At 36.2% G+C, this 26,698-nt stretch overlaps 1 protein-coding gene across 3 annotated transcripts; it reads right to left on the bottom strand.

Annotated features, from left to right (window-relative positions):
* On the bottom strand, positions 1-25,028 carry lnpa (limb and neural patterns a). Of its 3 annotated transcripts, none has more exons than XM_052142354.1 (13): positions 24,912-24,942; positions 22,267-22,336; positions 21,932-21,973; positions 19,079-19,266; positions 18,514-18,572; positions 18,304-18,344; positions 17,594-17,677; positions 17,458-17,509; positions 15,581-15,775; positions 4,603-4,708; positions 3,789-3,859; positions 3,389-3,544; positions 1-1,389 (listed from the first exon to the last, which is right to left on the bottom strand). In XM_052142354.1, exons 2-13 carry the CDS (start codon positions 22,291-22,293, stop codon positions 1,229-1,231), a joined length of 1,182 nt encoding a protein of 393 aa, XP_051998314.1. In that variant the 5' UTR covers positions 22,294-22,336; positions 24,912-24,942; the 3' UTR covers positions 1-1,228. The 3 variants fall into 3 exon arrangements, with proteins under 3 accessions (XP_051998314.1, XP_051998312.1, XP_051998311.1); XM_052142352.1 differs by having other exon boundaries at positions 2-1,389; positions 22,267-22,355; positions 24,912-25,028; XM_052142351.1 differs by having other exon boundaries at positions 4-1,389; positions 22,267-22,355; positions 24,789-25,017.
* Between the last annotated feature and the right edge of the window lie 1,670 nt (positions 25,029-26,698).

The following is a 26,698-nucleotide window of genomic DNA, read 5'->3' as shown; positions in this document are numbered from 1 at the left end:
TAAACAGTGAGTTTTATAAAGTTTACGGCTGGCCATATTCACTTCCATTGTATATGTGCCTCATTGTAATCCAGATTTTAACCTTTTCATTTTTTAAAGAGGGACAAGACGAAATAATTTGTTGTGGTTATCAACATTATGCCACAAATGTTGTTGATTGAGCTCAACTTGTATTGAACAAAGAATATTCCTTTAAAATAAAATGAAAAAAATCTTGAATCAATCTTGAACCCAGTGTCTTAAGTCACAATAAAAGTCAACTCTCAACATCAGAATGGTGTTTAAAAAAATATTATTGAATTATTTCTAATTTCTCAGACAAAACTAAAACAGCATTGTATTTCTGCCCAAAATGATATGCTTCATAATGACTACATAATTGTGGGCAAAGTGTCCTTGGGCAAGACACTGTTGCTCCCAATGGCAGGCTAGCATCTTGTAGCTTTGCTGTCATTGGTGTATGAGTGTGAGAATGGGACACGGTGTAAAGCGCTTTGGTAACCGCCAAGGATAAAACAGGCGCTATATAAGTGCAGAACATTGACCATAATTACTAGTCATTTGATTTTTTTTTTATTATTTTCAAACAGGTTGAACAAAGGCACATAAGGCTGAAAACACTGACCGACTGTTTCTATGCAGTAATAAATAACCAGACATTCCTATGGCAGTACCTGTAAACATGGGACCGATCTCTCACTGCACCTAATGTATGCTACACTTTCATAACAGGCACAGAGCTGATATTAATGACTATAAATATTATAAATACTCTTTTGAACAGGACATTTTTGCATTATGTATTGTAAAATAAGAATATTAAATAAATTATTTTACAAAAAAGTGCTTCAAAAAGGAGGGTGAATGAAATGCATGTTAATAGCTGCTTTTCTTGCCAACTAAGAGTAACAAACACCTGAAACTTCTATGTAAATGACACAAAATATGCATTGACTATGAAAGTCAGCAATGTAACATATTAATACAATGATATCAGTTTTATAATTAGTAGTTTTACAACAAAAAAATAACACTCACAAAAAAACTGACCCCTAAACCATATAATTGTTTACTGCAATTTGAAATAACACTGCAATTATCATACGAAATTAAAATGACAGACACCAAATAAACTAAAGGGTGAAGAATAAAGAAAATTACACTTCAAATGAAACCAAACACACAGACAAAACAAATACAGGTTAGTATTGGCAAATTCTCTTACACACTATTCAAATTCCATGGAGGACACATCCTGTTCACCGTCTGATTTGTCAGGGAGGTCAGTGTGAGGTTCAGCAACTTCAGGCTTCTCTTCTGATGGACTGTCTTCTACGTGGTGCTCCTCAGGTTCTGCCTTCACATGCTCTGGACTGGCTGCTTTACCCTCTAGTAAACAACCACAATGAGTATTTGTGTTAAAATAACTCTGGATTTACAAGAGAGTTAATTTCATTGCATAACTTTTAAAAGAATACCTTTAGGGACTTGGGACCTCATGCCAACCCCTTTACCTCATACATTTTTACGAGTTATACGCAAACATCTTTAGTATTGCTCAACCTTTCTCCTATGAACAGTCTAACAACAATAATGAACAAAAATGCTGTATATATATATATATATATATATATATATATATATATATATATTGTTTAAATACCAAAAGTGTAGGGTCTTTAGTGGCCCCAGATATGTAATAATGTTGCAATATACACTACCAGTCAAACGTTTTGAAACACAAACATTCTTCACATTTTAGAATAGCAAAGTCTTCAAAACTATGGAATAACATAAATGGAAATATGGGAATTATGTTGTGACTAAACAAAATCCAAAATAAATCAAAACTGTGTTATATTTTAGCATCTTCATAGTAGTCACTCTTTGTCTAGAATTTGCAGACATGTACTCTTTACATTTTCTCAAGCAATTTCTTGAGGTGTCACCCTGGGATTATTTTTAAACAGTATTGAAGGAGTTCCCATCTTTGTTGGGCACGTAGTGGCTTCTTTTCTTAATTATTTGGTCCAAGTCATCAATTTTAAAAAAAAGTTGTATTATTAAATTTTTGTTTTAAAATGAAATAAATTAATATGGTGGCACAATTATATTTTTGTCTACAAAACTAATTTCAAACATTTAAGCATACGCCTTCAGATCAAATGATTTTTAAGACCATGAAAAACATTTCAGACAAGTGTTTCAAAAGTTTTGACCGGTAGTGTATATTTGTGCATAAATCTTATGATTATTTCATATCTAAGTTTACTATTACATGATATCTTTTTCTTTGTTTAAAACAAGACAAATGAGTACTATAGTCAGATATATTTCTACATTGATTTTCTGCGCAACAATGGTGAATCACCAATAGACAGCAGTGAGAGGGGCTGAATCTTAGAAAAATGCAAAAACAATGAGAGTTAATTAGTGCCCTTTAAATAAAATGAAAATAGAACAATACATGTTCAACACAACATAGCATTATTTTTATCGAATGAAGTGCCTTACAAATGTGAGATATAACTTAAATATATTATTATTTTATTTAGAATATTGTTATATATTATAATATTCAAATTATTATATATCATTATTATTAAACAGTAGTAATATGTTTATTTATTTATAAAAAATTTTTTACTGCCGTGTATTTGACTAGTTTTTCACCTCTGGGTAAGCAGTTCACTTTATGGCCCAGTGTGATTACTACAGCAAAGGCTGCGATTTAATGAAATATACATATAGTCTGCATGTGATGTATGATTTAGAGTGAATGTTATACAAAAAGAAGAGGAACATTCACTGCTAACCATCAACCAGACGGACAACAAATGGAAGGAAATAGACAATTTGAAGTCGAGTTCAAATTAAGGAATTTAAAGCTGTCACAAAATTCCAGAGAGGTGTCAAATTTAAACTGAGCACGAACACACGGACGCACGCACACACGCACTCTTGCTGCATCACACTCATGAGCACATAATAGCAGAAGAGGGAGCAAGAAGTGTGTGTGTGTGAGTGGCAGGTAGAAACAAAAGGTAAAGCCCTACTAAATAAGCAGCACTGCAGGGGGGAAATAAAAGACTCTAAAGCCTTTGATCACCTCTCAGATCTGCTCTCAAGACACATCAGCATATCAGCAAATGTCCCCGAAGAGGCCAAGAGCAGCAGTAATACACACACGTGCACACACACACTGCTCAAAACCTCCTGCACGTCTCCACCTCTCATACACTCACAACATCAAACCTGCAGTAAACACAAATCCAGCCCTTCCAAAATCCTCCTTAAATACGGTGCAAAACTCAACATCCCTTTTGAGAATATCAGGAGGAGTATCTAAACATCATCTCGTCCTGCTGCTCAGGTGATGATCTGGTACCTGGGGCACGTGGAGGAGCAGACGGGTCTGTCTCCATGGCAACCTCAGGGGGGTCTTGGCTCATCTTGTTTTCTGCACTAAATTCTGGTAGACGTGGGGCCTGGGGACGCGTCTTCCGGGCAGGGTTCAGGAAATAACAGTAGGCACATCTGAATGCTAAAATGAAGAAAAAAAATTCAATTAATCTGAATGATCCTTAGACACATACAGTAAATATAATATATATATATATATATATATATATATATCAAAAGAAAAAAAACAGCACAAAGATGCGTTAACACATTAGAGAGATGGTCAACACCAGTTTACGGTCCTGCAACTGCTCAGTATGTCGTTCATTTTAGCAGAGAAAGGTTAGCATGACAAACAGTGTGCTGCATATTTATATAAATCTTACCAATATATTCAAACTCCTCTTTTAAAGCCATGCCATTATGAGACAAACAATGTTGGCATATCAGAGCATATCTGAAACAGAGAGAGATAACATTTGAACTACCAACATGAGTTTTTTTTTCCCCTGAAAAATTCAATCAGCTACATTATTACTTTTAAACGGAATATGAAATCAAAATTGACCCCCATTTAGTTTCTTAAATGTATCTGGTGTTATAGTGCTTGATTCATCCGTTAGATTTCAAAGTCTTTTATCAAAGTGTAAACACTTCCTCCGCCTCTTAAAAGACGTATAACGTATAAAAGTCATAGCTCATAGTTTCCATAAACGTTTAAATACACATAGTTAAAACAAAACAATTTAATCATACTAAAATCATGTTAACACATATGTTTACAATGTGGAAAGTGTTTTTTAATGCTAATGGACTTTCCTCATTCACTTTCATTGAAAGTGCCTTAATTTTAGCTTTTTTTTATAAACTAGAGTCAAAATAATTTTATGTTATAATTAACATACTGCTACAAATACTATTGATTGAGTTTAACTTAAAAATCACGAACAAAAATATTTAAACTTGTGTAATTAATCCCACACCATATTTGTGCAATAGACATGAATGACCTCAGCTTGTTGAGGAGTGAGCGGACTCAATTTTCACATGGTTGATGATAAAACAGGTTAAACAACCAGCTAAACTGAAATATACTCTAAACAAATTTGGTTAAATATTTGGTGATTTTAAAACATTATGAAATCATTTCGAACACTTATTTAGCTCAGTGTGAATATGATTTCTCTATAGTGTGTTTACCTGTTCTGAGGTCCATCACCCACTAGGTATTCAATGACCCGGTCCATGGCACCTCGCTCTCTTGGGAGGATGGGTCTGGTCAGCGGAGGACCCGGAGGGTGCATTCCTGTGAAAAAACACACGAGTAAATTTAGCTTTAATTGTGTTTTCATTTTGTAGAATTTGGAATCATTTATAAATAGTAGATTTCTGTTTGTTGGTTTGTTGTGTACAATTGTGTTGGGATTTGTACTGTATTCGAATATGTAATAATGTTTAGAGATTCTTTAAGGGTGGGAAATATTTCAGATTATTTTTAAATGCAAAACAACTAGGTCAACCAAAAGTGTTTTATTTTTTATTTTAAAGGCTGATGCTGATATCCAGAGAGGAGGGTGGCCAATAGGCTAATCTAATATTGACATATCACACAATATAGTAAATAACATAACATTTGTAAAAGTCATAATAATAAAAAGCATCTTTAAAGAAATAAGATTGCATTTTAAAAGACAGAGAGCAGTTTAATCTGTTTTCTGTTTAGTCATCCAATTTTAGTCATTTGTTTGAACATAGAAATTGTTAATATATTAGGAAGGAAATAACAACCAAGGATGGCATGTGCACATTAGAAATCACATTTTCTCACAAAAGACAGAAACAAACTAATTGAACATACAGTACATACAGTGCACAGTGAACATGAAATGTACTATAGCGCACAAGAATCACGTTTACTTCTCCGTACGGGTTCGGGTCCATATTTTAAATGGTCAACCGGGTCCGGGTCGGGTCCCATTCTTGTACTTCGGGTCTGGGTATGTTTGACATCTGCAGTGATACGATGACTTTACCAATTGACGATTGGCTCTTTTATTTAGAAGGCGGGACTTATTCCACCATATCGTGTTTGACAGATGACGTAAACTGAAGTGCATTATTGGCATCAGCACGATTATTTAGATATTGTGGTTGGAGTTGGTTTGATTTGTATATATAAAATCTATGATCAGACATCTCAGAGAACACAGATGACAGCAAATTAGGGATGCTAACATCAGCAGCTGTGGCAGAGATACTTTCTAGAGATACTTTTCCAACAGAAAGTGTGGGTGCGATTGCAAAGTTTGAAGTCAATGACACTCTTTTGGTTTCCTTTCTCCTGAATTGTACAGCCTGCTTCTGGTGAACAAGGTTTGAAATGAACACCCGACAAATGCAGATTTTTCATGCCAAGTATTTTGCTGATGTACCAGCCACTGTGGAAGGCGACCTGAAAGACTTGGATAGATATATAAGAAGAAATTAGACACAAAGACGCGTGTTTGACAAAACGTGATTATATTTTGAAGAACAGACGAAAGAAAAGCCGCCGATGCGCGTCTGATTTGATGTGCACGCAGTGAGCTCGGAGTGCAATGAAAGCGCTTCAACACATGCACACTAAGAGTTCTGGGACTTGTTTCCTAATAACTACTGATCTTAGCTATTAAGAGCATTTTCTACGAGTGGTTTTATGGACGTTCATTATTTTTTAAGTACAACCAGGGTGTGATATAGATACAGGAACTGAAAACTGTTTGCAAGAATAATGTAGTCAATGAGAATGCTGCAAATGATCTCCAATCATCTCGTGATGTACTGCGAGTTTAGTTCGACCTTACACACTGTGAACGCATCTCTGCAGGTTCAGTAATATATACAGGTATATTTGTATTAAATAAACAAAGACGAAAGTGATTAAATCATAAGGTGATACAGGACATGTTCACCTTCTTTAGGCAGCATATATGACCAAAACGGAATACAAACACATTTGATAAGAACACACATTTGGCAGCATTTTTTGGGAACACAAGAATGTTTTAGGCTTATTTATTATGATTATTATAATTATATTTACATTTATAATTGTCTTTAGTTCGTAAGTTGTACGCTAGTAATTTTCTCCTGTTGCTGCATACTGATACTTGCGTGATGGCAAATGAGCCGGTAAATGTTTGGATTTGGGGAGGTGGTTATATATAAGATTTTTGTATAACTTCGTTATTTGTATGGCTTTTCCGTTTTGTTTAAAGTACAATTTGAATTTAGAAATGTCTTTTGTTCAAGTTTTTTGTGTTTCAATAAATTAAATTACATTTATAAAGCAAAATCAATAAGCAAAAACATTCACCGACCTTGGGGATTGACCATATATAATTGGATAATGATATTTTAAATGCAATTATCACTAAAATGTTTTTTTTACATATGGTCCAGCCAAAAAGGAAGTAATATTTTTCATGGAGTAAAATTAAGTAATTTTATAAATTCCATATTGCAACACGTTACCTATTAATATTTGCATATTTGTTTGTTTTTGAGTAGTCTATGGGCAATATAAACATTGTATTTTATTGAAAGACTTAAAAATAGTAAATTATTAATTTGTGGTCAGGCTCTTTCGAAAAATGCATCAACCAAAAATTACAAAATTGGCTCCTTAGTGAAAAAAGGTTCCAGACCCCTGTTATAAGACAAACAGTGGAAGTTATCGTATTATGCTAGATACAAAAAAAACCACAAAGCTGCAAAGTCGTGTTTCTCATCCAACACCGTGACCGCAATTGGACTTTTGAAACTGAAATAATGAGTGGATTATACATGCTCTTTCAATCGGCAAGAGAGGAACAACATGGATGTTATTATACCAACTTTCTTGGCAAGTAGGATGGATTCTATTCGTTATGGTCAGGTACAGGAGAGAAGGCTACTAACGTTACATTAGATAAGACACAAAGGTTTATTTTCACAACTTGTTAATAGCAATTAGCTGTGGAATCTGTGGCGAACAGGTTCATTTGGGTCTGTGTGTCCCGGCCGGATCCGGGTCCAGATTTCAAATAATAGACTGGTCCGCATCGGTTCCAGGTAGAGTACATTTACGGCATTTCTCAGTTCTGCACGGGTCCGGGTCCAGATTTCAAATAATAGACGGGTCTGGGTCGGTTCCGGATAGCACATTTCCGGGTCTCTTCGGGTTCGGGGACACATTTTGGGATCCGTGAAGACCTCTACTTCTCACGCACTAGTGCAGATCCAGCAAGTAATCTGCTGACCACTTCTAGCTTACACAGCCCAGATCACCTGCTTGGAATGTCACGGATTGACCATCATGCAAACATTCATGAGTCAGAAGAACAGAGTTTTAATCCATGCTGACAGAATACATGCTTCATGAAAAAGTAGGCTGCAACTAAAGATTATTTTTATAAATTGACTAAATCTAACGATTATTAGAACGATTATTCAACTATTCGGGTGATTATTGCAACGATTAATCATTAGCTCTTAACAGACTATTCAGCTTGTATTAAATGTGTACACTAACAATAAAAATTACATCTTTTAAAAATGTCAAAATGACATTCACTGAATTAAAGGGGAAAAACTTTTGGATTTTTATTGTTTAATTAAATTCACTACAGAAAATGCTATTGTTATCAAGTGTTTTTGTCTTGTATTCCCATTTAAAATAGTCTACAAATCCTTAAAACAAGATACATTTACTTGAGAAGCAACATATAAGATATTTAGACTTGCTTTAAGAGAATGTATCTTAAAAATAAATGTATTTTGATGTATATTTTTTCACTTGTTCATACTTCTGCCAGTGAAGTAAAGAAAAAAATATGATATAAAAAATAATGTGTCCCAGTTCCTCCTGTGGAATTCTATCAGTAACAGTCCAAAAGAGTGAGTTTAGCCAAAGAACTCCTTTATTAAAATGAATGAGAAAAATTTTAAATCACCCAATATGATGGATGTAGAATAGGAAGTCCAGAAGCTCTATTCACTACAATTGCCTGTCACACATTTGCAGCAAACTGTTTGAACCAAAGCTCATTTGCATTTGAAAATATGAGCTTGCGCCATATTTGTGGCAATGTCTGCCAGAAGTCTGCGACAGGGTTTTGCCACATCTATGAAGACATGTGGCGATATCTGTGGCTCTGTGCTACAGAGCCGATGATGAATGATAAGAGAGACAGCTTTTAATAACGACCTCCCTCATGAAGCCTGCTGTGATCCACTCTCATAATTAATATAATTTAACATCAAGAGCAATCATAGTGAGAAAACTGGTCATTTCTGCCAGACATGGCATAGTCTGGAATCCCTGCTGCTTACTCATTTACCAGCATATGGAGACGCCGCAGTGGACCAAGGTGCTCTTCTCTTCCAATTTCTGCCTAAAGGTGTTTGCTTGAACAGAACCCAGAACTGTTTGCACAGGGCAAAACTTCCTTGACTAACACACCAGGCCCGGTGTCAACCGTCTATCACTGCTAACAGATGTTTGCAGTGGAGTGGGGACAAAATGAAAAATGATAAGGGAGAATGTAAAGTTAAAATGCATAACTAAAAAGCATATCACAAAATCGGTGCAAAAGTGGAAATGAATCGTAGAACAACTGCAAAGGACCATGTGAAGATGTTGAAGGAAACAGGTAGACAAGTATCTATATCCAGAGTAAAACGAGTCCTATATCGAGATGCTCAGCAAGGAAGCCACCACTGGTCAAAAACCACCATAAAAAAGCTAGATTACAGTTTGCAAGTGCACATGGGGACAAAATCTTACTTTTTGGTCCTCTGGTCTGATGAAACAACCATTGTTATTGTTTGGAGGAAAAAGGCCAATCAAGCAGGTAAATGTCCACGATTGAAAGTAGACTCCACCATTTTATCCAAAACAGCGAAAATCTTGGAACGACTGATCATCCTTTGCTTGCATCATCACGTAAATTAAAATGTCTATTATCAATAGATTTTTGCTTCTTCGTTCAATGGATCTATGTAAAAACACTAAAATCTAGCTAGATTTGAGTACTTTGGAAGAAGTTCTATGCAGTTTTGAGGAGGAATATATGCCAAACCAGCAGGAGTGCATATTCAATGTTTTGACTCATAGCAGATATAGAGCAAATGCTAAAAGCACAGGTGCTGATCAGTGTGAATGAATGGGCTCTTTGTATAATTTATTATTTTATTTAGTGGTGTAAACAAACTATTACATAATTTATGGCAGAAAAATATATGTTTGTTAGAAATGTGAATAATTACTAAGGGTGTAACGATTCATCAATCCAATAACCAACGATCCAGTCTTATCGAAACAACTCGTAAAAATTTCAATATAATTTTTTTTAAAAGATGTACCTTTATTTTAATACTCATGTCAGCCAAGTCTGTACACATTTCAGTAAGGTGATGAAGCAACCTTATTAAATTAATTTCACTTTGAGCACTAAATACCTTTTTCATGTGGGTCAAGGATGTGCGCAGGGTCTGTGAAGCCAAATTGCGCCCTGCTCTCAGAGCCTGCACGATAACCAGTCTTCCCTTGAAACATGAGCTCCATTGACAGGATCTGTGCAAGCGCATCAACCACGCACTCCTTAAAATGTGACAAACGCAGAGCGGCTGACATGCGCGATTCATTCGGGCTTCCATTGATATTGTTGCGCATGCGACCCATTTTCATTTTACATGAGAATTTGCTATTTAAAAGTACTATGGAGCAGTTCAGCCATCATGTGAAATGTCTTGACAACGCCGACATTCTGAACAGCACTAATGAGGGAAAGAGAAATCACCTGCTGCCCAGCATTAGCATCAGTTATAAGACTTTACACATCTACACATCAATACCCTTACTAACTTTTGTCCCAGTTAACAGTAACAATTTTTCACTACAATTGTGGAAGTTGTAGCCAAGAAAACCATGGATAGCACGGATACATTACATACATACCCATGTTGGAAACAACATGGGTATGAAATACTTTGAATTGGATTAAACAGAAATATAAGCTGTAATCAAAAGATTGATGATAACTTGTGTGTGATGTTATTTTTTATATTATTATCTGTATAATTTCTCAAATTCTGAAGTACCTTATTTTGTTTTGGATGTCCCAATGTGGATACTAAATTTGCACTTTTCAGTGAGCTCAAATGTTCAAATTGTATTTGGTAGCAATTGAGGTAAAAAAAATGTTTTATTGATTGTGTAAAATAGAAACATAATATTGAATATTGAGAGCAGGGCCCGGAATCGAATCAAATCAAAAACGTATCGAGTATTTGCAAATATCGGATCACAGGCCAAGAGAATCAATATCAGATCGCATTGTGATGAAACGTCCGATTTACACCCGCAATAATTACTGGCTTCCACGGCTAACAATTCTAAAACTGTAACCACGCATTACAAATGTAATTATAACCTGTACTGAATTTAATATATTTTTCAATAAAATAGTGTGGTTATATAGTTTGGTGTTAAAGTGGTGTTTCTGAAATTAGTTTTTTTAATTCCGAAATTAGTTTTATTTTACTCTTGCACCAATAGAGTTCTGATTTCACCCTGTGGCCACATTTGGTACTGCGCCTAGTAAATGTTATACTTTATAATTTATTTACTTGAAATTTGGGACACAACTTGGTTTGATGTATTATTTAATTTTCTGTCATTTATTTGGGTGCCACATATATTTTTCTATATATTTTTAATAAATAAAAGTTTAGTGCATAGCATTTTCATTTAAATAAACTTAAACTTATATAACTTTATTAACTAAATTGATTTCAATTACAAAATCATCTCCCAAGGCTTTAATTTTTCTATACCGTAAATTCCGGACTATAAGCCGCAACTTTTTTCCCACGCTTTGAACCTCGCGGCTTATACAATGACGCGGCTAATATATGGATTTTTCCCGCTTTCAAATTTTATAAAAAAAAACATTCTGTGGCGTGCTCAGTTTTTTGGCGTGAAGCTTTCATTAGACCAATGAAATTGCCGAGCGGGTTAAGGTCAAAACAACTTTTTTGTTTACTGTTTAGATTAAATCGGCGGCTCAAACTTCCCATCATTCTGATTACGGTAGTAATTTTGTCACCCTCACCATGGCAAAGACATGGAGAAACGCATATGATGCTGCTTTCAAGTTGAAGGCGATTGATCTGGCTGCTGCACGGGAGCTTGGTCTTAATGAGACGGTGATAAGACGTTGGAAACAGCAGCGTGAGGAATTGACTCAGTGCAAAAAGACAACTAAATCTGAGGCTATTTAACTCCGACACCGAAGGAGATGGCTTCAGTGGTTTCAGTGCACAGGAGGAGGAAGATAGTGACCAATGACTTTCTTGGTAGGCTACTGTTTACTGCAAATGTTTTATTACAAGCCGTGTGTGTGGCAGGGCGTGGTCAAGCGCCCGTCAGGGAGAGAAAGCTGTAAGGCGCTTACACCTGCGCTAAATTATGTCTAACACCGGTGTCTAATTTCAAGTGCCCTGCTTCACGTGTCCTTCTTGGGAAAACTGTCACACGGGCACCAGTGTGACAGTTTTCAGCAGGGCACTTGACGTTCCAGGTAAGGCTTTTAATGGCCACAGCAATGTTTACAATCAATTTTATAAAGTTTCTCAATTCTTCTATGCGCCAACACTAGACTGACGTGTGTCACTTTCTCAGCTCTGTGGCTGCTGCATTTTATGCCGCTCTCCCCATGCTTACTGAAATTAGACACCGGTGTTAGACATAATTTAGCTCAGGTGTAAGCGCCCTTACCGCTTTTCTCTCCCGGACGGGCGCTTGACCACGCCCCCGCTGCCACACCGTGTTTCGTTAAAGCCTATTTATTTTTGTTACAAGCCGTGTTTCGTTAAAGCCTGAGTAAAGTTAATTTGTTTCAATGTACCGGTAGGCACCTGCGGCTTATAGACAGGTGCGGCTTATTTATGTTCAAAATAATATTTTATTTAAAAATCAGTGGGTGCGGCTTATATTCAGGTGCGCTCAATAGTCCGGAAATTACGGTAATTTTTTTGGCCATCAAGTATATTTTTTATATTTGTTTTAATAAATTAAATACAATTTTACTGCATTGCATTTTCATTTCAATAAACAAACTTAAATAACTTTTTAAAAAATAACAACTGATTCACTTGCACAAAAATCTCCCGTCTTCTTTAAAGAGAGAAAATTAGGTCTTTAGTCCCTAGCATTCAAGAGTAACAACCATTTAAAGTTGAAAATGTAATTTTCTGGTAAATACTAAAAAAGGGGAGTGCCAGTTAAGGGGATAGTATACCAAATATTTGTTAGTTTGAAGTGACTAAAGAAATGCAGTGCATTGAGTCTGATATTCATTTATTAACTGTTCTGGGCTGTGTTTCCTAAAAGCATTGATAGTTTAAGTTGATCATAGGTACCATAAGCACCTATAGTCTTTACGATCAACTTGGGATAGCAATATTTTTGGGTAACACATCCCTGAGTGATTCCATTAATTCAGTTGAATGATTTTTCATGCAAGTTTTTGAGTGAATTATATAAAGAAGCAATGCTATAGAGTAATTTTTTTGAATTTGAGTAAATTTAGTGGAATGAATGAAAATGACAACTAGAAGTGTTTTTTGGTATTATTTGGTGGTACATGTTTTTTGGTGTTGTTACATTCAGTTTAGACTGCAAGCTCACAAAAACTTTTGATTAGCATGGTCTGAAGATGATCTGAGCAAAATTTGGTGAAAATTCGATTATCGCTGTGGGAGGAATTTGAAAAAGAAGGTTTTCCATTAAATTAATAAATGGCAGTTTGGCCGACCATGACAAATGTGGTATCGCTGAACTCGGCTTGACCCAAGGAATCTATCAGGACCAGTGTCATAACAATAGGCTAAAATTATCAAAGGTTATTAGCATTGTTGTGGGCCTGGGTAGCTCAGCAAGTAATGACACTGAGTTGCAAGTTCGAATCCAAGGCATGCTGTGTGACTCCAGTCAGGCTTCCAAAGCAACCAATTGTCCCGGTTCCTAGGGAGGGTAGAGTCATGTTGGGTTAACCTCCTCGTGGTCGCTATAAGGTGGTTCTCACTCTCTGTGTTCAACAAGCTAAGTGATAAGATGTGCGGATTGACGGTCTCAGACGTGGAGGCAACTGAGATTCATCCTTTGCCACCCTGATTGAGGTGAGTCACTACGCAACCACAAAGAACTAGAGCGCATTGGGAATTGGGCAAGCCAAATTGCAGAGAAAAAGGCAGAAAAATCCCCCCCGAAAAAGAAAAGAAAATTAGTTTTAGCATATTTATACATTTTATTTATTTTTTTACCACAAGCTAGCGTTGTCCTGAAACTTGAGCACCTTCAGGGCATCGTGCCAATGCCACATACCAAGTTGCGTAACGGTAAGCCAATGTATTTGTAAAATACAGCATTTTACATGGCTAAATTGGTATCATTTGACACTGTATGCCCCACAGAATGAAAAGAGTCTAGTTTCTAGTTATACGACAAATCGTTCAGAAGTTATAATCTCCTGACCCATAGGGGGCACTGTGCCGAAACGCTGCAGGTGTCCTCAGGCCAGGATGGATAGCAAGATTAGTCACAATCCGTTGTGGAGATACACCATCAAATTCAATTTAGTACTATCAGGGCATGTTGACTATTGATTGGCCAATGGTGGCTATGAATCTCAATTAACAAAGTCTGACAAAGACACTGTATGCACATTTTGAAGTCATTCGGACAAATGGCTTCTTAGTTAAATCCACTCTCTCGTTGTTTCCTTTTATAGCGCCACCAAGTGACCAAGCTCCTCAACTTTTAAAAGTGTGTTCTCAGATTGAGCCCTTATATAATTGTGTGAAATTTGGTGAAAATACTAATTCCGCTATATTCATTTACGTAAAAGCGGAGACAACTTTTTTATTTCATCGGCCTGTTTTTGGCACTTACAATCAAAATTGTACCATGTTCCTTGTTACCTCAAGAACATGCTAAGAGCGATTTTACTGGTGGTGTTTTCGTTCTGATCGGACGAACGGCCTAGAAGCATGATCCTCAAAAATTCAGAATTCAGGGCTTGACCCCTAAAAAGAACACAATAGGTGCCTACGCAATTTCGGTGCTTCACCCCTAATAAAACATTCTCTCTACTATTACTCTGATATTTCACATTCTTAAAGTGTTCGTTCACCCAAAAATTTAAATGATCCCATAATTTACTCTCAAGCCATTCTAGTTGTATGTGACTTTCCTCTTTCAGCCAAACACAATTGGAGTTATATTAAAAAAATATCCTGGCTCTTCCAAGCTTTATAATCAGAATGAATGGTACCTTACCATAATTCATAATAAAAATATCCATATTTATAACTTTATAAACTGTAATAACATGCTTCCGGTAACGGACATCCGCACGTTCACGAGAGAGTCGAGTTCCGGCGTATGACGTGACGAAGGTGGAAGCACAGAGGATAAAGTAACCAGTGAAAGTGCGGAAATTCTTTTCAGAAATAACCTATTTTGTGAGACAAAGTTCTATTTACACCAGGGGGCCCTTGACGGCTCACAAAACTGAATCCTCCATTGATCTGCATTCAAATCAAATTTTTCACTATGGAGAGTAATTTATAATTAAAATTGATAGTTGCAAGGATTCATACTTGTACATACATCTGCCACAATATATATTTTTTAATCCTCTAGTAACAATTGATTGTGATTGGCCCATTTTGAATAATAAAATTACATCTTAAATTTGTGTAATCAGATTACAAGTTAATTACTTTTAAGTACATTACTTGGGTTACACATTTTTGTAAAAAAAAAAAAAAAATCTGTAAATTATATTTAAAACATGAATTATGTTCATATGCAAGTCTGTTTGCATTTCTGTGACAGCTGAAAAGTCCCTAACGAGAAATGGAGGAAAATGCGTGGTGCTGAGTGTATGACTTGAGTGTGGCGATAAACTAGGAGGAACTGATTCAGAGAAGTTAGCTAGAAATAGTTTCAGAGAAATAATTAGTAATATGTAGTGGATTACTTTGAGAGGGGATGAATTAGCCAACACTTATTCTGAGTCAGGGCTTTCTTGAACAGCCCACCTACAAGAGCTAACGGCAATCAGATTTTCATTGAGATAGGGAGACTCACCCGTCACTGGGGCAGGGGTGCCAGCCGGAGTTCCAGGCCTTCTGATCAGACCATGAGGGGCTGAGTTAGACAGACTTTTTTTTTCAGGTGGCCCCCCCGGCGCAGACAGAGGGGTAGGAGGGGCTGCAGCAGCAGTTACTGGAGCGAGAGGCGGACGTCCAGTAGGACGAGGGGTCACATGCCTCTGACGCAGCTCTGAGAAGGATATGTCATTATTCTTACAGTTTAATAAATCAATAAATGCTGGTTTATACAGTTTCTGAGGACATGGGCTGCTACCATAAGGTCTATATTTAAGCTTGCTAACAAAGTTAATCCATACAAAGTCCCAAACAAGTGTGGCCTAGGAAGTGTAAAACCTGAAACAATTTGGTTTTAAGACATGGATTAAATCACAAGTCTTGAGAATGGATTCATTTTATGCTGCCTTTATGTCCATTTTGGACCCCATTGACTTCCTTTGTATTGGCAAAAACACAATTGTCCTCGTTGTTTCGCAGAAGCAAGAACGTTTTACGAGTCCTACTGCATTAACTGTCATTTTCTGTTAGGGGTCTCAGAGATGTATTAAAATAACAAGTGGCAATGTCAAAATCAACCTATTGTGTACACTCACTGAGCACTTTATTAGGAACACCTGTACACCTACTTATTCATGCGATTATCTAATCAGCCAATCATGCGGTAGCAGTGCAATGCCTTAAATCATGTAGATACGGGTCAGGAGCTTAAGTTAATGTTGAATCAGAATGGGGAAAAATGTGATCTCAGCGATTTGGACCGTGGCATGATTGTTGGAGCCAGACGGGCTGGTTTGAGTATTTCCGTAACTGCTGATCTCCTGGGATTTTCACACACAACAGTTTCTAGAACTTACTCAGAATGGTGCCAAAAACCAAAAACATCCTGTGAGCGGCAGTTCTGCAGAAGGAAAAGCCTTGTTGAGGAGAGAGAGAGAGATCAACAGAGAAGGGCCAGACTGGTTCAAACTGACAAAGTATACGGTAACTCAGATAACCGCTCTGTACAATTGTGATGAAAAGAATAGCATATCAGAATGCACAACAAGTAAAACCTTGAGGCAGATGGGCTACAACTGCATAAGACCATGTCAGGCACTTTATTAGGATCAAAGTGTTCCTAATAAAGTACTCAGTGAGTGTATATTTCCTTCAAACTGGTTTGTTTTGACCTCATCAACACTAATAGATGTATTAGACAAAGAGTCAACCCTACTGTATGCTTTTAAGCAGACATGCACTTTTCAGAAAGGTGATTGTTATTCAAGATAGTAACGCTGTTTTGGATAGTGTGTACACCAATTAGACAACAGTAGCATGTGACACTTCACTGAATTTATTCTTGTTTTATTCCTGGGGTTATGAGACTCCAAATATGAATTTTTATTTAATATATTTTTTTTATAAAGATTTTTTGTTGTTGTTTAGAATTTCTTGGGAGGACATTTTTAAGCATGTTATAGTTAATTTTGTTTTCTAGGTTCCTATACTTTTTGACCAATGAATTTTAAATAACTTCTAGTTTGTAAAGACTGCACTCAAAAAGAGCAATCTCTACCAGATGACATTTTAAAGTTGAGCATAACTAGGAATCAAGACAAATCCATGATTTTTTAAATTGTATTAATTTCTAGTATAAGAATTTCTTTCCCTGGCCTTCCCAATTTCAAAATCCCCTGATATTTCAATGTTTTTCATGAGCGTAGGAACCCTGGGTTTATAATTAACTTTCATAAAATAAGGAAAAGTCATTAAGTGACAATCTGATTCTTGATGTCAAGCATGTTTTATAAACTATTACAATATCTATACAGAAAATTATGTTTAGAAAAAGAGGGAATATTTTAGATTGCTCACCTTGGCCTTGTCTTGGAGTTGCAGGTTGGCTTATGGGTTGAGTTTCTAACTCCTTTAAAGAAAACAAAAAACAAAAACCTTAATCTAATACATTTACCCTAATATAAAATTGTAGACTTCAGTTTTAGGTACTTACAAGTTTTTTCTTTGACTCTGGGTCAAACCGCTCCAGAATCAGTTTGGCATTTTTGTAGGTTTCGGTTTCCATCACCTGCTCAAGCTGTAAGAAAGATATTACACCATCACATAACTCCACAATTATATTCAACACTGTTGCTAATACACCAATGCAGAATATGTAATGCAAAATAAAGGCATACATTAATAAAAATGTCAAAAATCTTTTAAGACAGTGAAAATCAATATCTTTTCAACAAAAAAGTAGCTTAACCCACTTGTTTATTTTGGGTTAAAAAAAGAGGAACAAACGGTGTTTGCTCATTGTGTTCCATTGAGTTTTCTTTTAAAACTTAATTTCAGGGAAAGAGCAAATAGTGCTAATTATTTTACTTTAATGAATAGAATAATTACAAGCCCTACTGCGATAATGGGGAGTGTGAAAATCCATCAGCTGTAATTATTGAAAGTTATTAGACATGACATTGGATGACAAGCAATTTCTCAGATTTATTTCCTCCCATCACTAAACACTATTAATTTAAAGACAAGTCATTAGCCAAGCGCTTTACCAAGTAAAGTCTCTGTGCCAATTACCCGTCTTCATTGATTTCAGATTATTTATTAAGAGCAGAAATTCTCTCTCACTCTGGCAGCAGAAGAGCTCAATACAATGCAAGGGAAACTGAAGTGTGATATTCAAGGAAAACACTTTTAGTGCTTACTCACTATTTTCTTTTTCTCTGCTTTCAGCTTTTCTAATTTTTCATCTAAAATGCAAAAAAAAAAAAAAAAAAAATTAACAGAAATTAATTCATGTTTTTAATTGATTAACACTACTGTGTTACGATCTCAGTCTGACATCATAGTGAGATTAAATACAGTATCTATATCAAATCCAGATGTTGCAGATATTTAGAGTAAGAGTTAAATTCTTACTGTTTCTCTCTGTCTGTTTGTTGCATAAAACAATCAGCAATTTTCTCAGGAGCCAGACTCTACATGCATGTAAAGAAAATCATTAATAATGTCAACAACACAATTTTACATGTATTCATCAAAAATGCTACAAGTGTCAAGTAAATAATGTAATAATTCAAATAATTTGGTCAATTTTAAATGTAAATATTTCAAAAGTTCAACATTTATTATGATGATGTATATTTAAGTATGAAGCAAATACAAACAAACGTAAATAAGAAAAAAAAAATATTCGCTAATGGGTAAAGAAAAATAAACTCATTTTTACACTTAACAAATCGTTTTTTTCTTGTTGTTTTAATTAAAATACTGACCTCATAAAAAAAAAAAGTCTCTGAAAATAGTACTTAATATCTTATGTCATTTTGTATTAAGTAAATGTATCATGTTTTAAGAAAATTAAGATATTTAAACTGTAAATCGTGACAAAAAAATGTCAGTGTATTTAAAATGTGTGTATTACTTAATGGAATTTACCACAAACCTTTATTTTCAAATTAAAAACAGCATCAAAAGTACTTACAATAATGGAAATACCAAGAACGGTGAAGCCACTATTAATTTTCCTATCAGCTGTTCTGGGATATACCGCACATAGACCACTAAACAGGCTATCAGGTAAATCAGAGCTGAATACAAAAGCAGCCTGTAAACCCATAACTTCAACAGCTTCTGGTTCTTCTCTCGATATTCCTCAAGGGACTGAATACCCTGTAGAATGTGCAGATGTATATGTTATGCAATAAAAAATGTGTTCAGAGAAATGAGGGCATGTTTAGCAGGAGAGATCAAATAACAGCAAGCATGACGGCCTAAAGACACAAAATTACAGTTTAACTTTAAAGTCCCCTACAGCACACAGGGTGTGAAGAAGGAAAACATGCTTCACTCAGTTCCCCATGACCTAAATACCTAAGATAGAATACGAGAGACAGGCTCTGATCATGTCACTAAATGAACTGTTATTTACTGTGCACAGATCTAATCTTTTTACTCCAACACATGATACAATTCAGATCAAATATCTTTGGTAAAATCAAATTACTTTGGTGTCTAAACAAAATGTACAATCAAGTTATTCATGTCAGCTAAGCCCTGAGAAATGCCAACTGACCTCTTCTCTCACTGAGAGGATCAAAGTGTATGGTATTGTATAACCCACATTCTAGAATATCATTTCCACAGGGCTTGTGCAGCATCAGACATTTTATCTGTCTGTAACTCTCTGTCAGAGGTGGGTAGAGCAGCCAAAAACTGTACTCAAGTAAAAGTACAATTACTTGAAAAAAATAAGTACTCAAATAGAAGTAAAAGTAATGTTAATAATTACTTGAGTAAGAGTAAAAAAGCAAACAATTAAAAGAATACTTAAGTAGCGAGTAACTAGTTCTTTCATATGTAACAATGGACATTAAATCTCCAATATTCCATTACATAATACACATTTAACATGTATTTCATCATTATCATCATCATCATAATAATAAGAATTACAATTTAATACAAATAATAATTAGAATAATAATAATTATTATTATTATTATTATTATTATTATTGGAAAGTCTTTCATCATTCACCCTCATGCTGTTCAAACCTGTATGACCTTCTTCAATCCAATACAATTAAGGAGATGTCAGACAGAATGTTAGCCTTATATTTTTCCTCCATATTTTAAAAGGGAATGGTGACTGTCAGTATCTAACATTCTGTCTAACATCTTTTGGGTTCCACAAAATACAGAGTCACAAGGGGTTGGAAGAACATGAGGGCGGGGAAATGATGACAGAATACGAATTTATGTTTGAACCATCACTTTAAGGACGCTTGTCAGATTTGGACAAATCTGTCAATTCGAAGAGAAGTTTTGACACCTGTTTCTAGCAATTATTACGGTGAATAATGTGAACAATATTCCACAGGACCAATCATATAATGCTGAATAAAACAATGTAGAAAGAATTTAGATCAGTTCTGTACAGTAAGGGTAAACTGCATTTTATCGCTCTATTTGGAAGCATTTTAGACTTAAGTTTTTTCTCTATTGTCCATGAGAAAAAAGCACCACATCTGTCAAATGCAAAGTTGCTGTGCAGTGTGCACGCGCCGAGATGTGCTCCAGTAGTTACGCATGCACACAATTGGAAGAACAAAAGCCATTTACACTTAACGAGGATGTTTCATGGATTTATACAGTAGACACTGATATATTTCAGCACTGATATTAAAATGTATACTTTGAAACTGAGGTCATAAGAGCCCATACAGAATCATCCTGAAAATGACCATCACCACAACACAGATACGCTTAAGTTATCACAATCGCCAAAACTCACTGCAACAAGTTTTCTTAGGTTGCAGCTGCAATTGTAACCTCCGCTTGTCTTGGTGTAAAATGAAGTCATTGTGTGATGAAAGCACTTGCTGTAGTCATAAACTCGACTCGAGTGACAGAGCGCCGTAAAAGTCCCATTCAAAAATCTCTCAATAAATGTTAAAACTTATTTAATTAAAACAAGTCATGTAACGAACGGAACATTGCCCATTGCAATGGAGTAAAACATATTTCATTAGAAATTTACCTTTGCATTTATATAGTGATTTTTTTGGACACTACACGATTTACACAGTGAACAGGGGACTCTCCTCAACCATCACCAGTGTGCAGCCACATAGTGCGCCAGTACGCTCACCACACACCAGCTATTGATGGAGAGGAGAGTAGAGTTATAGAGCCAATTTATGTATGGGGATTATTAGGAGGCCATGATTGAGAAGGGTCAATGGGGGGAATTTGGCCAGGACACCAGGGTTACACTCATACTCTTTTTATGAAAAGTGCCCCAGAATTTTTAATAACCACAGAAAGACAGGACCTCGGTTTAACGCCTCATTAGAAGGCCGGTTCCTTTTTACAGTATAGTGCCCCTGTCACTATACTGGGGCATTAGGACCAACACAGACTGCAGAATAAGCACACCCCTCTAGTCTCCCTAACACCTCTCCCATCAGCAACCTTATGTTTTTGCCAGGAGGTCTCCCATCCAGGTACAGGTCAGGTTCAACTCTGCTTAGCTCCTGTGGGAAACCAGTCTTGAGCTACAGGGTGATATGGCTGCTACTTGAGTAAGAGTAAAAAGAACCCACCATTAAACCTACTCTTAAAAGTACATTTAACACAGTAAATGTAGTGAGTTACTACCCACCTCTGCTCTCTGTTACTTTTAAGCCTCAGTGACAGACTGAAACAACATGACTGGACTTAAAAAGGAACCCTCATCCAAAAAACACACACTGAAACTATTAAGTAATGCTGAAGGTAAAGGGTGCAAGGACAAACTCAATATAAGAGATGACTGAAAGACTGCAGTTTTATACCTTATCAAGTCCCTCCAAAACCTCTACAGTAGATGGCTTGGCCTGTGAACAGAAACACTGCTGATAACAACAGCACAGCAAGCTCTTAACATTTACAAATTTGATTTTAAAAGAGCTGGAAGTGTCTTGTAGGGGGTACAACATTTTCAAAATTAGTGAATGACAAACATATTTCATCAAGCTATAGGCCTATAAAAGTCAAACTGCAGGCTTGTCATCATTTGAGAGTACTATAATAGATGCTGCCTAAGGGTACATCCTAGAAGTGAATAAATGCTGCTTTGTGGCCAATACATTGAATCGCAATTTGAAGGAGATTGAATTTGTATATTTACCCTCCACCGAGATACCATGGCCCCCATCTTGCTAGGGACGTTCTTCCGTCGAAGCCTGGGCTCTCTTACACTACGTCAAGAGAAGACACCTGTTTACAATAAAAGCAAGACGGATTTTCCTCCACACACTAACAAGACCATATACACGTTTTCACACAAGATATTACAAGGATTAGAGAAGCTTCACTTAAAGTGGCCCCATAAAGTAATTGGACACAACAGCCACATTTAAACATGTATAAATGTCAATGCATTAGATAACATAAGATCAAACCAAGTGGCATCTGCAAACAAATGCTGCTAGATTCTTTTGAGAATTATTTTCCCTTTTCTGAGCCATTTTGCAATGACTTTGAACCAACTTTTGTCAAGGTGATTTTTACTGGATGTATGAAATCCGCTCACCTGAAGTTCAGGTGTAGGATATATTCCACTGAATGTTTGACAACCAGAAAGAGTCAAAATAATTGTTGTCTTCATTCTGAACTGCGTTACTAGCTATTGTTTTATCATTTAATCCCTGACCAGTTTATTTTAGTTAAATGTTTTGCTTGAAACCTGTTATCTTTATGCCACTTAGATTGATATTTTGTAACCTAACGTAACGACATTCATACATTTATTAAATATAACTCGCAAAGCCCAAGTATAAATCTCCCAGATCAGTTATATCAGATATCACAATCTAGAAGCTTTTTAAAAGTAACAAGACACTTCTCTATTTTAAACTACAGTCCCAAAGAGTTCAGAGGCCTGCATCTGCACAGACTGAATGAAGGAGTGAGCTTGCGTGATTTTTTTAAACAGACTGAGCGAAGGAGCAAGCACGCGTGATTTTTAAACAGACCAAGTGAAGGAGTGAGCACGCGTGATTTTTAAACAGACCAAGTGAAGGAGTGAGCACGCGTGATTTTTTTTAGCAGACCGAGCGAAGGAGCGAGCACGCGTGATTTTTAAACAGACCGAGCGAAGGGGCGAGCACACGTGATTTTTAAACAGACCGAGCGAAGGAGCGAGCACGCGTGATTTTTAAACAGACCGAGCGAAGGAGCAAGCACGCGTGATTTTTAAACAGACCGAAGGAAGGAGTGACCATGCATGATTTTTAAACAGACCATGTAAAGGAGTAAGCGTGCAAGATTTTTTAAACAGACCAAGCGAATGAGCGATTGTTAGTGATTTTTAAAAAGACTGAACGAAGGAGTGACCGTGCATGATTTTTAAACAGACCATGCAAAGGAGTGGCGTGCGTGATAGAATGTGCGTGATTTTTAAAAAGACTGAACGAAGGAGTGTGTATGATTTTTTTAAACAGACCAAGCAAAGGAGTGAGTGTGTGTGAACGAAGGAGTGAGTGTGCGTGATTTTTTAAACAGACCAAGTGAAGGAGCGAGCTTGCATGATTTTTAAACAGACTGAACGAAGGGGTGAGCGTCCCTGTTTTTAAACAGACTGAACGAAGGGGGTGAGTGTGTGTGATTTTTTTTAACCAGACTGAAGGAAGGAGGGAGCGTACATGATTTTTAAACAGACTGAATGAAGGAATGAGCGAGCGTGATTTTTAAAAAGACCAAGTGAAGGAGCGAGCATGCGTGATTTTTTTTAAACAGACCATCCGAAGGTGTGAGCTTGCATGATTTTTAAACAGACCAAGGGAAGGAGCGAGCATGTGAGATTTTTAAACATACTGAGTGAAGGAGCAAGCGCACATTATTTTTAAACAGACCAAGGGAAGGAGCAAGCATGTGAGATTTTTAAACAGACTGAGGGAAGGAATGAGCATGCGTGATTTTTAAACAGACCCTGAGCAAAAGAGTGAGCGTGTGAGATTTTTAAACAGATCAAGTGAAGGAGTGAGCATGCCAAATGCCTGAACAGACTGAATCCGATGGTGCTCCGAGCAAACACTTTTGAACAGAAAACACTTTAAACATATAAAGGCCGAAGTAATAATAAAAAACATGTTTCCCTAACGACCATTCGTTTATAACGTAACCACTTAATTAAACTTTACCCTTACAACTTCAAAACATCGCCTGCTACTCTTAAAAAGCAAAGTCAATCGTTTAAGCGCCCTACAGTGCTAAGTTATTAATTACGAGTGGCAGTTTACGGAAAGAAGGTTCGCAAAATATTCTTAAAATAATGATAATGAAGACAACTACATTTAAAAAAAAAAAAAAAAGTTTAAAACTAAAAAGTTTCTAAATGTATTCCGTTTGCGGAAATAGAGCGCTTTAAAATACATTTTCAAAGGGTAAAACTCCGCGATAGTTGCTGCTTCCCAAAACTAGAATAACAAATGCACATTTGTTTTATTTAAAATGAAATAAATACATCAAACTGGAGATTAAAGAATCGAAAAAAGTCAGTCTAACGTGCTTATATCAGGAGGTGCTTATATCAGATGATACAGCTGGCATGATCAGACGACATCTTTAATGCATGCACAGTCACTCAGCTTCCATGTGCAGAACCACGCCAAAAACTGCGACGATAAGAAATCATTTAAAATTATTTACCGTTGAATAGGAGATGTTCAGCAGTAAGTTGCGTTTTGTTGCTCTACTTCAAAAGTAAACGTCATCAAACTCTAACCACAACCCCACGCGACAGGGACTTCCTCTCATGGAGCTATAAAATACCTGGAGAGAGCTATCCGTTAACATCATCCCCTTTCATCTCTATGACTGTACTCAGCTAGCGCAGGGTTCACAGAAAGCTAACGAAAAAACGGCTACCATCTTTGCTCTAAGGCGCTCAGTTCCGGGACCAGTTGTCACGTGACTGATCACTCCTCAATGGGAATGCATAGGGGAAAATATAAATAACGTTCACGCTTTTAAGAGCCCTTTAAAAACAATCCATCACCGGATGATTATGTACTATAATGTAATGAAATAATTTAAATGTAAATTTTTCTTGGAACATTTTTATTTCGTCGTAAAACATGGCTACTTTTGAATGGCTGTCTATGAGGAAACATGCTTTTTGCCATCGGTTGGTGCAGTTCCAGCATCTACCAGCAGGTGCTAACAGGCACTTGCTAACCAGCCAATTCCTGCTCCCAATGATTTAGTAACAGTCAATTGAAGTACTCAGTGGCAGTATCTCAAATGTATGATCATATGATAGATCATATACATTTTTAGATAAAATATGAGAAATTGTCTAGCACAAGAATGGTTCCCAGGACATGTAAGGAGAACGTATATGTTCCAACAATTTGAGAGGAAAGCAGTGAGTGAAATTAGGAGTAAATTATTATAATTTCCTGTTGCCCCTAAGTGTAAAGAGGTGCACTTTAAAATTATGAATCATATATACCCAGCAACATATATATATAAAAAAATATATATAAGATTTAATGTTGGGGATTAAAATCTGGCAAATATGCAAGATGGATAACGGTTGATCGCTTGTTTTTTCAGTGTAATTTGGTGCATTCTTTCTGTAATTATGAATTCAGCTGGATACAACAAAAAATACCAGTTATGCCAATAATCTCATGGGAAATTATTACATTTGGTTGATTAATTAAGGATAAATATGTATCTTAGGTTGTGAGTAATTTGTTGCTTTTTGTTGAAATTTTATATACACAAATGTAAAATTTTCAAAGAACCTCCCCGATTACCTGTTTTCAAAGATGAGTTTTTCGATATATTTGGATACATTGATAGGGATAAAAAGTCCCAAAGCAAAATATTTGTATATCTCTGTTGGAGGATTACGGTTTTGTAAAGTAAAACCCCCTACAACCCTACTTTTTTATATTAACTTATTGTTATGGTATGTGGTTGAGAATGCGAAATGAAAACTGAGCTGTAGTCTCAGTCTTTGTTTGCAAAATCTTTTCGTTATGACTGCCTTTCTTTTGTTGAAGCAATAAAAAAAAAATAATAAAAAGACCCCAGCTTTTTTTCCTCCAGCGCTCTGTCACGTGATCAAGCTCATTCGCAATTTCAAAGCGCGGGAAAATTGAATGGGTGAATTCCATAAGGCGTTTTTGCGCCCTTGAAGGGCACTGCGGGAAGCGGACACCACACCAAGGGGTGTTCCAAATGAAAGTGGGCAACTCAAGCCCAGAAGGCCGTTATCACTTCTAGGAAGTCATTTAACCGTTTATGATAACGTGAACATGGGTGACGTGTCCTTGGGATATATTATAAAACAAGTTTGTGGATCAGAACATATTAGCTACATGTTCAAACAGCTGGGCAAGCGCTATAGCCCTTTTATTACAGATACTTCTCTGCATTTTACAATCGTCCTCATACATAAGATAGTAGACAGCCATAAGCAGAGAGATACTCCAAAAACTGGGTCCATTTTTTCCTTTATAGTCTAAACCCTGTGGTTTATTCATATTTATTTATTATTAAGTCCTCTCATGCACCAAATTACGTTCGGCGGGAAATGTTCATTCATG

This window comes from Xyrauchen texanus, chromosome 14 (genome assembly GCF_025860055.1).
Source record: "Xyrauchen texanus isolate HMW12.3.18 chromosome 14, RBS_HiC_50CHRs, whole genome shotgun sequence".
NCBI classification, from domain to species: domain Eukaryota; kingdom Metazoa; phylum Chordata; class Actinopteri; order Cypriniformes; family Catostomidae; genus Xyrauchen; species Xyrauchen texanus.
The sequence above is the reverse complement of the archived record's forward strand: the minus strand, read 5'-3'. Positions and strand labels throughout refer to the sequence as shown.

Bases quoted from the DNA above. Each gene is read 5' to 3' on its own strand.
- lnpa (XM_052142352.1), bottom strand. From the start codon at position 22,293: ATGGGGGCCATGGTATCTCGGTGGAGG. The intron at 17,678-18,303 runs GTGAGTAAGCAC...TCTTTCTTACAG, and splicing joins AAGCAGAGAAAAAGAAAATA to CTTGAGCAGGTGATGGAAAC. The intron at 17,510-17,593 runs GTAAGTACCTAA...TTTTCTTTAAAG, and splicing joins CAGAGTCAAAGAAAAAACTT to GAGTTAGAAACTCAACCCAT.